Here is a 12,295-nt window from a genome sequence, read left to right on the forward strand (position 1 = left end):
TATTGATGATTGACTGAGGAAGCTGTTGTATGTCATCTTGTTTGTTAATGACAAAAAAAAAAAACAAAAACAAAACAAACGTATTTTATTTTTAAACCCCAGGTTTAAAAATGTATGTTGTAGCTCCTCCTTTCCGCCAGGGGGCGATAAATAAAAGCATGAATGTCGATAGCTGGCGGGTGCCCGGGTCGTCGATAAAACAAGAGATTTCTCTCCGTGGCTAGCTGTCGCTAGCTAGCTAATCTTCTTTACTGTTGAGAGTGTGGTGTGCAGCCTTTCACACTTTTTTTTTTAGTTTGTTTCCTGTTTATTGTAGTGCTTTGCAAACACACTGCCAAACCAAACTGTGAAGTGGGCACGTTTAAACCCTCTGGATGTTGGACCACAGTGGCTTTCTCCCATAATGTTAGCGCAGCAGCTAGCGAGCTAAAGCTGCTAAAGGAGGCAAACAGCAGTCCGGATGTTCTGAGCCGCAGAGCAAGGGATTCTTTTGAGACTTTTCTAGTCGAACTTGCATGATGTCAGGCAACCGGCCGCAGCTCAGCACTGGTGGTGTGGGTTCAGTACCCAGCACAAGCAGCAGCAATAGCAGCCCTGGAGGAACTGTGAGCTCCAGTGGTGGTGGAGGAGGGAACCCCGTCACAAGTAACGGCAATGGTGCTGGAAACGTCGTCCCGTCTCGGAGCCCGGTTGTGTCCGGTGAAAGCGGCGGGGTGTCCGTCCCAACGCTGGCCTCTGTCCCGTCCTCCAGGGCCAGCTTCGCCTCTCTGAGCAGACCCACTGCGTCCTCTGGTAGCAGAAAGAAATCACTCCATCAGGTTCCTCTTTGTAACGGCCTCTTGAACTCATACGAGGATAAAAGCAACGACTTTGTGTGGTGAGTGTTTCTGTTTTATTAATTAATTAAATTAATTATGTCAGATGTCAGAGTTTGAGAGCTCTCCGTCCTTTTCCAGCCCCATTTGTTTTGAGATGATCGAGGAGGCACACATGACCAAGTGTGGACACAGTTTTTGGTGAGTTCTTCATAATATGTTGTGCGTTTTGTTGCGTTTAAGAACTGCGTTTTTGTCCCCCTGTATATGAATTGTTGGCAGCTAAAAACTGGTTTAATCTAGCCTTGTGGTATTGTGTATTTACTAGTAGTGTCTTTCTTTTCAAATAATAAAACAATGGACTCCTGTCTATAGTTGAAACTACAGCTTTTATTTTTTATTTTTCTTTAAAACAAATATTTTGGCTGCTGGATGAAGTTCAACAATAACAATAATTGAAAAATAAAAAAAAAAAAAAAAAACGGCAGCATTTTGCCATTCCAAGATATTCTAAAAAGATCTTTGCCCATGAATTAATAACAATAAAAACGAGTGAGACTGTATCGTCCTGCATCTATAATTTCCAATATAAACACACCAATACAAGCAGTTAATTCCAGACACTGCTTCGTTTTTCTCCTTTAGTTTCAAGTGCATTCGCCAGAGTTTGGAGGACAGTAACAGATGTCCCAAGTGCAACTACATTGTTGATAATGTGGACCAGCTCTACCCAAACTTTCTTGGTAAGTTTTAACTAGGATTCAAAAGGTTTTTTCTGCATTCATTTATTAAAACATTTTTTAAAAAAAAGTTTTGGCATTGTCTAAAATATGAATAATGTATTTATTGGTTGTTTTACTTGTTTTGCATATGACCACAATCACTTCCAGTAAATGAACTCATCCTTAAACAGAAGCAAAGGTCGGAGGAGAAGAGACTAAAATTAGATCATCCTGTAAGTTATTCATATCAAATGAAGTGTTTGTTTTCACACAATTCTAGAAGCTATTTTTGGCTTTCCTAAAAAATGCATTGAAATGATTATTGTTTTTTTTTGTTTTTTTTAAACATTCAGAATGGTTCGAGGTGGCAAGTATTCCAGGATGTTTTGAGTCCTGATCAGGAGAACCTGGACTTGGCAAATGTCAATCTAATGCTGGAGCTTCTGGTTCAGAAGAAGAAGCAGCTGGAGGCGGTGAGTACGCATGTGATAACGGACGGTATTTACACATTAATGAAGCATTAAAGTGTAAATGGATTTCATTCTGAAACAAACTCTTTATCCGTTGGGGCAGCAGTTGTTTTTTACCAAACATATTGTACGTCATTGACACTAACACCGGTCCTTCTGCTATTGTAGTTTTAGAGCAAGTCAATGCATTATGTAAAATAAGTAAATGCTTTATTTTATTTTTGCAATTTTACCAATACACATCTACGAAGCATTTTTTTTGTCTCTGGGTGTGTTTAAGTTTTACTGTTATGTTTGGTTAGCCTGCCACTCATAAAACTTCATACATCTTGAATTTCTAAATCAAAATATGCAGATATTTTTCCAGATGTAAAGGTTTTTGGAATTCAAAAGGGTTTATCCACAGTTTAGGAAAAATAGAAGGAATACACATGGATACATTTTAGAAATGTGAAACCAGTCCGGCTGCTTGGTTTCAGGATCACCTCCAGCATTTAAGTAAATGCGTTTCCAGTCAAACCATTTAAATTTGAGAAACACACCACTTCTTGATTTTGATTTAAGATCAAGGCTTAAAGTAAACTATTTGGCTGCTTAAAGGAATACAGTTGCAAATCATTTTGATTCCCAAACGTAGTTGTTTTGGATCACTCAGACAATAACTGTTACAATAAACACAATGAATTTAAATAATAAAAAAATAATGCAAAAAATATTCTATTATTAAACCCCATCTAACAAGGATTTGATTTGCACACATGATGCAAAGCCACAGTCCAACGAAATTACCACATTTCAGAACTTTTCTGCTGTTTGTTTATATTGCAGCAAAATAAAAATAAAAAGTTTACCGCTCCTGCTCATCGCACTTACCTAATATATTCTATTTGTAAAAAACGCAAAATGTATTTATTCTAAGGTGCATGTTTAAAGAATGAAGAACAATAATATTGCTTACCATTTATTTCTATTCATTTTTAAAAAAGAAAACATGTTTATCAATGTGACTTTATCAAACCAAAGTAACTAAATACTTGTAATCATTTTTTAAGGTCTTACTTTGCATTGAAGTCAACAAAAGTAAAAGTGATGATGGAAACCAATGTTTTTGATTGTGTTTTTGCTTTGTAGGAATCTCAAGCTGCTCAGAGACAGATTCTCATGGAGTTCCTTAAAGAAGCCAGAAGAAACAAAAGAGAGGTAAAAAAAAAAAAAAAAAGTAATAGATTTGGAGGTTTTTCTATTCAAGAATTTCTGCCTATCAGTATCTACAGAAATTATCATTTTTATTAAATTAAATTGGAATTACATTTCTTATTTTTGTGGTTTTTATTTTTACCTTTTGATCAGCAATTAGAGCAACTACAGAAAGAGCTCAACTTTCTTGAGGTGGATATTACACGTGTGGAGGTGAGTGGTTTTGAAATGTTTTCATCGTATTCTAATAGAAAAGCAGAAGAGCGTTACTGTTATATGTTGTGAAACAAACACAACCGAAAGCGCCTTTCAACACAACATCACTGTACAACAAGTTTCTTTTCTATGGCTCTGTCCAGGAAATGAGTGGAATGTACTCTCCAATGATGGAGGCTGAGTGTACGGTGCCCAATGTAGAGGCGCCCTCCCCGGCACCCAGGTACTGCCCACATTAGCCTCTGATGGGTTGAGTTTAGTTGGTTCTTATAGGAGAACTATTGGTGATAAAACATGTTTGTGGCTTCCTAAAACAGGCTGAAAACGTGTGCTTTGTCTGCTTGTGTCTACTGGTTGTGTAGTTGTAGCAGTATTATGGAGCCCCAAGACTACAGCAGACCCCCAGGGTTTGGAGGAGCACAACAGGTATGTGAAGGGGGAAGTGTTGTTGTTAATGAGATTTTTCAGTTATTACATAATAGGGGTGTGCATTGCCATGAATCTGACATTATGATACGAGTCACAATACAATATATTATGATGCAAAGTACAAAATGGTATGAAATATCATTTTTTATTTTTTTTTAAACTTGCAAGAACAAGTAAATGGTAACTATCTGTAATTAAAGCACCATTATAAAATAACAAGTGGTCTGTTTATCAAACTGACAAATTACATTTTTCAAAAAGATAAACTTTTGCTTCTACAACATTCTGATTTTGTTAAGTTCTTAAATTAAAAAAAAAAAAAAGAAAAATAATTAACCACATCTATACATGTAGGAAAGTGCCCAGTATGTATGTATCGACTTCCATGCTAAAATGCATTGAGGAGTGATGTAGTTTAACACGGTCTGATGTGGTTCACTGACACCTAGTGACCGGGCATTTACGTGATATGCATATGTTCGCACAATTAAATGTTTTTTTTTGTGTGTGTTAAAAAGCGTTACTTACAAAATCAATTTAGACATTTTTTGGATCGATACAATACTCATGTTCTGAAATATCGCGACATGTTTTTTTTTTTTTTTTTTTTTTTTGTGGTCAAACAAATGTCTCATAGGCAGGACATTTTGTTGTTCACAAGTCATAATAGATTTAGGAATTATCTTTGTATGGCTGACATGAAAATTGTCTGTTTTTTCCTTCATTAGACACTTTTTTAAAATTACATTTCACTTTTGTGCTCAGGGAAAACGACAAACCTGGTACAACAGCACCCTGGCATCGAGAAGAAAGCGGTTAACTGCTCATTTTGAGGACTTGGAGCAGTGTTACTTTTCCAACAAAATGTCTCGTATCACAGGTATTCCATTCAAGTTTATATCAATAGAACACATGGAGTTACTGTGAGAAAGAGTTTTAGTTTTCCTGGACTGAAGATTGGTAGTAGATTGTGGGTTTTTTTTGTGTGTTTTTCAGATGAGGGCAGGAACATGAACCAGCTGGATGACTTTATGGAATGTTTGTCTAAATTCACACGTTACAACTCCGTGCGGCCGCTGGCCACCCTTTCCTACGCCAGTGATCTTTATAATGGCTCCAGTATTGTGTCAAGGTATGGAAATAAAGAAAAAAAGTAGGCTTTACACGATCAAAATTTTTGGACCGATCAGTGAGTTTAAGAAAAAATGATCCCGAAAGTATTAGTACACACTCAGCAATTAATCTAACTGTGCTTTTTATGCTGTTCTGAAGTAGTATTATTTTAATCCAAATTAAGCTATAAATTAAAAATATTTTGATATAGGCGATATTGTAATTTTCTATATTGCCTAAACGGATCTCAATATATTACCCAGGCTTTATATTTAGTGAAATTTGTCATTTTAATAGTATTCTGGGGATTTTTTTTTGCGTAGAGTGATTTTCTCTCAACCATCGACTTGCTTTGTCTGACTGTAATGTAATTTTTGTTTTCAGTATTGAGTTTGACCGTGACTGTGACTACTTTGCCATCGCCGGGGTCACCAAGAAGATAAAGGTGTTTGAGTACGGCACAGTGATCCAGGATGCAGTGGACATCCATTACCCAGTGAACGAAATGACCTGCAATTCCAAAATCAGGTGAGGACGGAACCTCCGATTACAACTCATCTCTAATTCCAGCAAGTTTATTTAGTCTTCTTTTTGAATAATATGTTGAAGGTTTTCTTTTATTCAGACAAGTTTTTTCATGAAATTTACTTTGATCTCCTGACATATTTTGACTGTTAATGGCAGAGTCTTCCTCAGAGGCATCTGCTGATCATGTGTCCAGTAAGAACTCATAAGGACTAGGGTTGGGATCAATTGTAATTATCATGTAATAGATAATTAATTACACTTATGGTATAATTGTAACTGTATTTGTAATTGAAAAAATCTGTTGCTGTTGTAAGCGTAGTTGGATTTTAATTGAGTTCAGATATTTGACTTTGAAATAGTAATTCTATAAAAAAAAAACGTTGATTACAATCTATTTAAATGCAAACCTGTGGCGCCATGTTATAGTTTTGTAGCTTACACATACGTTCCGGTACTTCAAAATTGTTCAAATATGTTTCATATCAACTTTTCCAACTACCTGTCAGTTCTCTTCAGGATCATTTTACCATTAAAAAAAAAAAAAAAAAATGTGTATGTGTATATGTGTGTATATATATATGTATATATATATATATATATATATATATATATATATATATATATATATATATATATATATATATAAATCTTAGTGTACAATGACTGGAAAAAAGGCCAGAAAATGTCAAAAACAATATTTTCATTGATTAGCAAAACTAACAATCTAAAAATGAACCATGTTCTTAATTGTAGCTGTATCAGCTGGAGCAGTTATCACAAGAACCTCCTGGCCAGCAGTGACTACGAGGGAACGGTCATCCTGTGGGATGGATTCACAGGACAGAGATCAAAAGTCTACCAGGTGGAATATTAGTAGAGAGCTGATATTAAAAGTTAATTTCTGGAAACTTTTACTTTTCTGACATTGAATCTTTTTTTTCTTTTTTGCAGGAGCATGAAAAAAGATGTTGGAGTGTTGATTTCAATCTGATGGACCCGAAACTTTTAGCATCTGGTTCTGATGATGCTAAAGGTATGAGAAAAACATGGATTAACATTTTTTTTTTTCCCTCACTTTATTAAAATCATTTTTCATGGTCTGTTTTCAGTGAAATTATGGTCAACCAATCTTGATAATTCTGTGGCCAGCATTGAGGCTAAAGCTAATGTGTGCTGTGTGAAATTCAGCCCAACATCTAGATATCATCTGGCTTTTGGCTGTGCCGGTAAGAGATTTTCTTTTTTTGGCTCATCTTAATTCTTTTTTTTGTTTTCACAAGTTGTAAACATTGGCAAAATACACATTTGTGAGATTGTAGGTAATTTTTCACTGGAACCCATGGATGAATCGTCTCGTCTCTCAAAATAATTCAAAGAAAACACATTTTTGGTTTAAAAAAAAAAAAAAAAGGTATAGTTTTAGAAATGACTACTAAATTTTATTGTATTTATGTATGATGCATTTTTAAACTCTATTATTAAAAAAATGTTCAGTTTTTTTGTTTGTTTTAAAAGCAAATCTCACTGCTATTGAAGTGCGGTCAATTGTACAAGTACATGCTCTTGCTGTTTTTACCCAGAAATTTCCAAAAACAATCATTTATTTTTCTTTGAAAAAAATAAATCAGAATTATTATTATTATTAATAATGTATTGTAATGTGGTGATGTATTTCTTACTCTTCAAGACACACAGTGAGAAAAGCCTAAAGTGTTCATTCCAGCTCCAAAATAGTGAAAGTGAATGTGTGTGTTGTCCAGCTGTGAAATATTCCAATTAATGTGAAACGCATGACAGAAAACAAAGAAAACTTCCTCTTTTTTGTTTTTGCTATTGTATTGTAGCATTATGACACATAGGAAATACCTTATCAGATTCACATTTAGACATTTGCTCGGTTAACTATTATACTATGTTTTTACACATATTAGATTGTCTACGTTACTATTTGTTTTTGCTTGTACCAACAGATCACTGTGTTCACTACTATGATCTTCGCAACACGAAGCAGCCAATAATGGTGTTCAAAGGCCACAGGAAGGCTGTGTCATATGCTAAGTTTGTCAATGGAGAAGAAATAGTTTCAGCGTAAGTTAGATCAATAATCGTAAGGTGGGATCATTCAGGCTGTTTACATTTTTACATTTAAACAAACAAGATGAGTCCTAATTTGGATATTTCATTTACACTATACAATATTATAGGTGCTGTGGAAGTCAAATAATTTAGCAGCTGACTGATGTTGAATGGCAGATCAATAATTAGCAATAATTGAAAATCTAATCGATAGTTAATAATTCCAGCATGTTCATTTTGTAGTCTTTTTAAAAAAAATATGTTCATGTTTCATTTATTTAGACGACTTTTTGGGGAAATTTACTTAATCTCCTGACATGTTTCGACATCCAACTGTCCACTGATTGCTTTGATGTGTCTTTGTGGCCAACATGAGAGTTCTCCCAGGCTGGCCACGCCCCCTGTCCTTTGACGGTCTTTTGGAAAATAGTCTCGTGTGTGAGAGGAAAAATGTTTGGTAACACTTTCCTTGAAGTTTTATACATAAGGCTCACATTACAATATTATGACATGACACCTGTCATTAGCATGATGGCTGTCATTAGGTGTCGTTCGTTATCCCTCCACCTAACCCAAAAAATGCCAACATAGCTCCAAAGGTGTCATAATTTAATGAAAGGTGTCATTATTTAACAAACGACACTTAATGACAGCCTTCATGACACCTTATTCATGTTAATGACAGATAATGAAAGCATAATGTCAGCCTTATGTAGTAAATTGTTACCAAATGTTCCCTCATCCCTGTTGATGTTGATTTTCCACTTCCTGATGTCAATGGCTTCTTTGATCCAGCGTTTGTTTCCTTCTGTCCCAATTTATTTATTTATTTTCGTCCCAGTCCATGATGTGATTTTCTGTTCTGCAGTGATCTGATATATAATATAATATAACGGTAAAAAGATATCAGGAGATCAAAGTAAATTTCAATGAAAAATGTCCTTAAAGTTGTCTTAATAGATAGATAATACTCGAAAATGGATTTGTAATCAAATCGAGACTTTAATAATCAGAATCAAATTAGGAAAATGTGCTTTAGCTTAGTATTCTATCACTGACCTAAAAATAACCATTTCCTCACAGATGTCATTCTGGGCTGTCGTCTGTTTGAAATGTGTCATTAAATGCAATAGGAGAATTAAAAACATGCTTTAGGTTGATTTGTAAATTGTGTATCTTAATTTCTGTTATTGGCAGTTCAACAGACAGTCAGCTGAAGCTGTGGAACGTCAACAAACCTCACTGCCTGCGTTCCTTCAAAGGTCACATTAATGAGAAGAACTTTGTTGGCCTGGCATCCAATGGAGATTATGTGGCATGTGGTGAGGGAGAACTCAGATCAGTTGTCTTTATTATTCATATTTAGTTTGAATCTGTATTCCTAACAAAAAAGACATTTCTGAATTTTATTTTATTTTTGAACCAATTGTAACCTGAGGGGAAAAAAACAGAATTATTGAGAGAATGTGGATGTCTCTTTTGTGTGTGTGTACACAGGTAGTGAGAACAACTCCCTGTATTTGTACTACAAAGGACTTTCCAAGACATTGTTAACGTTCAAGTTTGATACAGTGAAGAGTGTTCTGGATAAGGACAAGAAGGAGGACGACACCAATGAGTTTGTCAGTGCAGTGTGCTGGAGAGCCTTGCCCGATGGAGTAAGTTTATGTTCATGTTTTTGTGTCAACAAGTTCTGATCTCACCATGAAGATGCAGGAAAGATCACAGCAGCAATAATTTCCCTCTGGGTTTTAACTCTTCTTGTCATCGGGTTCATGAAGTGAATAGTTTTGCTTAACTTTGTGTTTGATCAATAATTTTCTGTCTTTCAGGAGTCAAATGTACTGATCGCTGCAAACAGTCAAGGAACAATAAAGGTTTGTGCTCAATTTACTCTTAATTAAAACCTTTTCTAGTGTTTCTAAATAAATAGAAGTAGTGACCAGTCATTCTGGCATTATAGCCAAAAATACATTTCTATTGTTTGAATTGAAGTCCATTTTTACAAGTCTCATGTGCTTTTTAATTTTGAGCTTAGATCAAAGTTTTAACATGTTCATTTATACCAAAAAAACCCTACTTTTTCTCTGCTGAAAACAATGAAACAATCATCTTTTTAGAAGCCGTAAGACCAGCTAATAATATCCAGCGATTGTTAATTGATAGATTTAATTTTGAAGTATCATCTAGCAAAAGATGCCTTTGTGTGCAGTGTATGGCTCTACCAGTAATATTGGACAGTTTATTTGCTACATTTTCCCAGAATTATAAAAAACCTCTGGGCATTGCCACAGAGGTTTTTTTTATTATTATTATTTTTATCTTTTTCCGCTGTTGTTATGGATCTAACATCACTATTTGTCCCCACAGGTACTTGAGCTTGTCTGACATCTTCTGCAGAACCACCTTTGCATCTTTGGTGGTTGGACAGTCCCACCTAGGGAGACCCAAAAGCCGCTGAAACCGTTCAATCCCGTCAGAGACCTGCAATAAGGACTGTGGATCGATGGAGCGGCAACATAATCAAGCCTCTGTTTAACAGAAAATGGAACAAAAGACTTTGAAAAGCTGTTTTGATTCTTTTCAGTAAAAGCCCGCTCCAAAACCGACATTTTGTTTTAGTGTTTTTAGGTCAAAACAAAATGACTTTTTTCCCTCTTTTAAACATAATTGTTAATTTCAAAGGCACATCTAGCCACAAAGCACAAGAAAGTACACAAATGACACAAGGTGAATGGCATTAAAAGAAAAAATGTAATTTGATTCCATTTTAATACCCTATGTTAACCTTGTCCCTCAATATTTTAATTATAGTTTGTGTGTTTCAAATTGGGAAAACTTTTTATAAAAGATGTAAGAGTTTCATTTTATCGAGTGCGTTGTCAGTTCAACCTCTGGCTTACCTTTGAGAAACGTTTATTTTTTTTTTTTTTTTGGATATGCATAAATTGCTTGTTGCTTATATAAAAAAAAAAATCAAGTCTGTATAAAATCAGCTTCAGTTCTTTCAAAGTAGCAAAAAGAAATACTCTTTGCATAACGCAGTTTAACACGTGTCGCCTGAACTGATCTGCCTTTTAACTTTGGCCAAACTGCTGTCAGGGTTTATGGAGCAGAGATCAACGATGCCCTATTGAAAGCATTAAAGAAGCATTGCCGCTACCTGTCTATTTTAAGCTAAGTGAGAGGGGGATTTTGTATTTGTATAACTGAATAAATTATTTCAAATCTACTTTATCTTTTCTCGGTGTATATTTGTCTTGATGTTTAAGCTGTATTTTTACTGCTTTCTTTTATCAGTGAAGGATACGTTTTGTAATTACTTATCCAGGTTTAAAATGTGTCCACTTTAGATATGAATTTAATTTAATGGTCATCTGATAACACGTCAATGATCATCTGGTGTAGTTTAAAATAAAAATTTAAAAAAGATGCATGCACCATCAATAAAAATCACAGATGTTGCTTAAAAACCAGCCCCACAATGCTATTCTTTTTGCTCTTGGCTGCCAGCTAGAATAGTGTGTTGACCTTGTAATTAATGGCAAGTATTTATAATTATTTTTGTAATTATTAAACAGCTCAATACTTTAAATATACAGTGTCAACAAAGCATCACAAGGAGGCAGTAGATGCATATTAAGATTAAAGGACATGCATAATTATCTGTCCTGAAGGATTAACTTTGTTTTGTTATATGTAATGTCAAAATAGTCACATTTATATTACAAATGATTAACTTGAATTTATTATGAATCATGCTGTAGTATTAGTGTGTACTTGGCAGACCAATTGTTTAATATTTTTGATTCTGTAAAATTGGGATCTTTACTATGATAGAATGAAATGAATTTAAAATGAATGTAACAAATTTTAAATTTAAAAAAAAAAAAGTGTTTTATGCTTGGAACGTATCTTGCTAAGCCCATTTCCAATAAAAAAATTAAAAAAAAAAGTCACCTTGGTAAGTCATAATTAGGAGTTAGTAAAGTCATAATTATGAGATACAAACAGCATTTGCTGCAGTCTGCCGACACTGACTGTTACCATCTTTAATTACACTTTGAATTAGAGGTGTCCCGATCCGATACTGATATCGGATATCGACCAATATCAGGCAGGAAACGAATATCAGATTTTATCGGACGGCATCTAAAATCTCCGATATAAGCGCGCCGATAAGTTTTTGTTTTTAATTACGGATTGGTGTAGTACGGAGTAGGTGAGGTGGCTGTATGTAGAGATTAGTATATTTGAAGTGCCAGTTTACATTGTCTTCTTCTAAAGATGGTGTTTTATGTCATTCTCTTGGTGGTGCATTGACACTTTTGAGAGAAGAAAATTAAAGAAAATTAATCCATGTGGAGTCCAATTTCACCAGCTGTGCGGAGTTTATCCGACGATCCGTGAGCACGTTTTTTTTATTTTTATTTTATTTATCTCATTCCATTTCTTATGAGCTGAAGCAATACGCTGGACAGTAAATGCAGAACAACCTTCCATATTTGATATGACATGGCCATTGTATGTGAAGCTGGTAAAATTCTCAACACGTGTCTCCTTTATCTTAACAATGGACCTCAGCTCTTTTTCCTCTTGTGTAACATTGATTATGGCTTTCTATCTCCTAAATATGAATTCTCATTACTACGGAAACTTATTGCATTCACTTGAATAAAAAAGTCTCTGTTTTTATGAGTAAAGTTTCTGTTTTCACTAGTAAAATAAA

At 34.7% G+C, this 12,295-nt stretch overlaps 1 protein-coding gene across 1 annotated transcript; it reads left to right on the forward strand.

The window, feature by feature from the left end:
* The first annotated feature begins 173 nt into the window (after positions 1 to 173).
* cop1 (COP1 E3 ubiquitin ligase) lies at positions 174 to 10,798 on the forward strand. The gene is made up of 20 exons (XM_028472658.1): positions 174 to 877; positions 957 to 1,016; positions 1,461 to 1,558; positions 1,706 to 1,770; positions 1,891 to 2,010; positions 3,139 to 3,207; positions 3,358 to 3,417; positions 3,564 to 3,643; positions 3,783 to 3,846; positions 4,615 to 4,729; positions 4,846 to 4,981; positions 5,347 to 5,490; positions 6,244 to 6,352; positions 6,442 to 6,523; positions 6,600 to 6,716; positions 7,461 to 7,578; positions 8,764 to 8,888; positions 9,064 to 9,224; positions 9,399 to 9,443; positions 9,937 to 10,798. Exons 1-20 carry the CDS (start codon positions 516 to 518, stop codon positions 9,952 to 9,954), a joined length of 2,148 nt encoding a protein of 715 aa, XP_028328459.1. The 5' UTR covers positions 174 to 515; the 3' UTR covers positions 9,955 to 10,798.
* Positions 10,799 to 12,295: the final 1,497 nt, after the last annotated feature.

The sequence above is a fragment of the Gouania willdenowi genome, chromosome 17 (genome assembly GCF_900634775.1).
Source record: "Gouania willdenowi chromosome 17, fGouWil2.1, whole genome shotgun sequence".
Taxonomy (NCBI): domain Eukaryota; kingdom Metazoa; phylum Chordata; class Actinopteri; order Blenniiformes; family Gobiesocidae; genus Gouania; species Gouania willdenowi.

Excerpts from the sequence above, each read along its gene's own strand:
- cop1 (XM_028472658.1), top strand. The coding sequence starts at position 516 with ATGATGTCAGGCAACCGGCCGCAGCTCAGCACTGGTGGTGTGGGTTCA. Across the intron at positions 878-956 it reads AAAAGCAACGACTTTGTGTG|CCCCATTTGTTTTGAGATGA; the intron begins GTGAGTGTTTCT and ends GTCCTTTTCCAG. Across the intron at positions 6,717-7,460 it reads TCTGGCTTTTGGCTGTGCCG|ATCACTGTGTTCACTACTAT; the intron begins GTAAGAGATTTT and ends TTGTACCAACAG.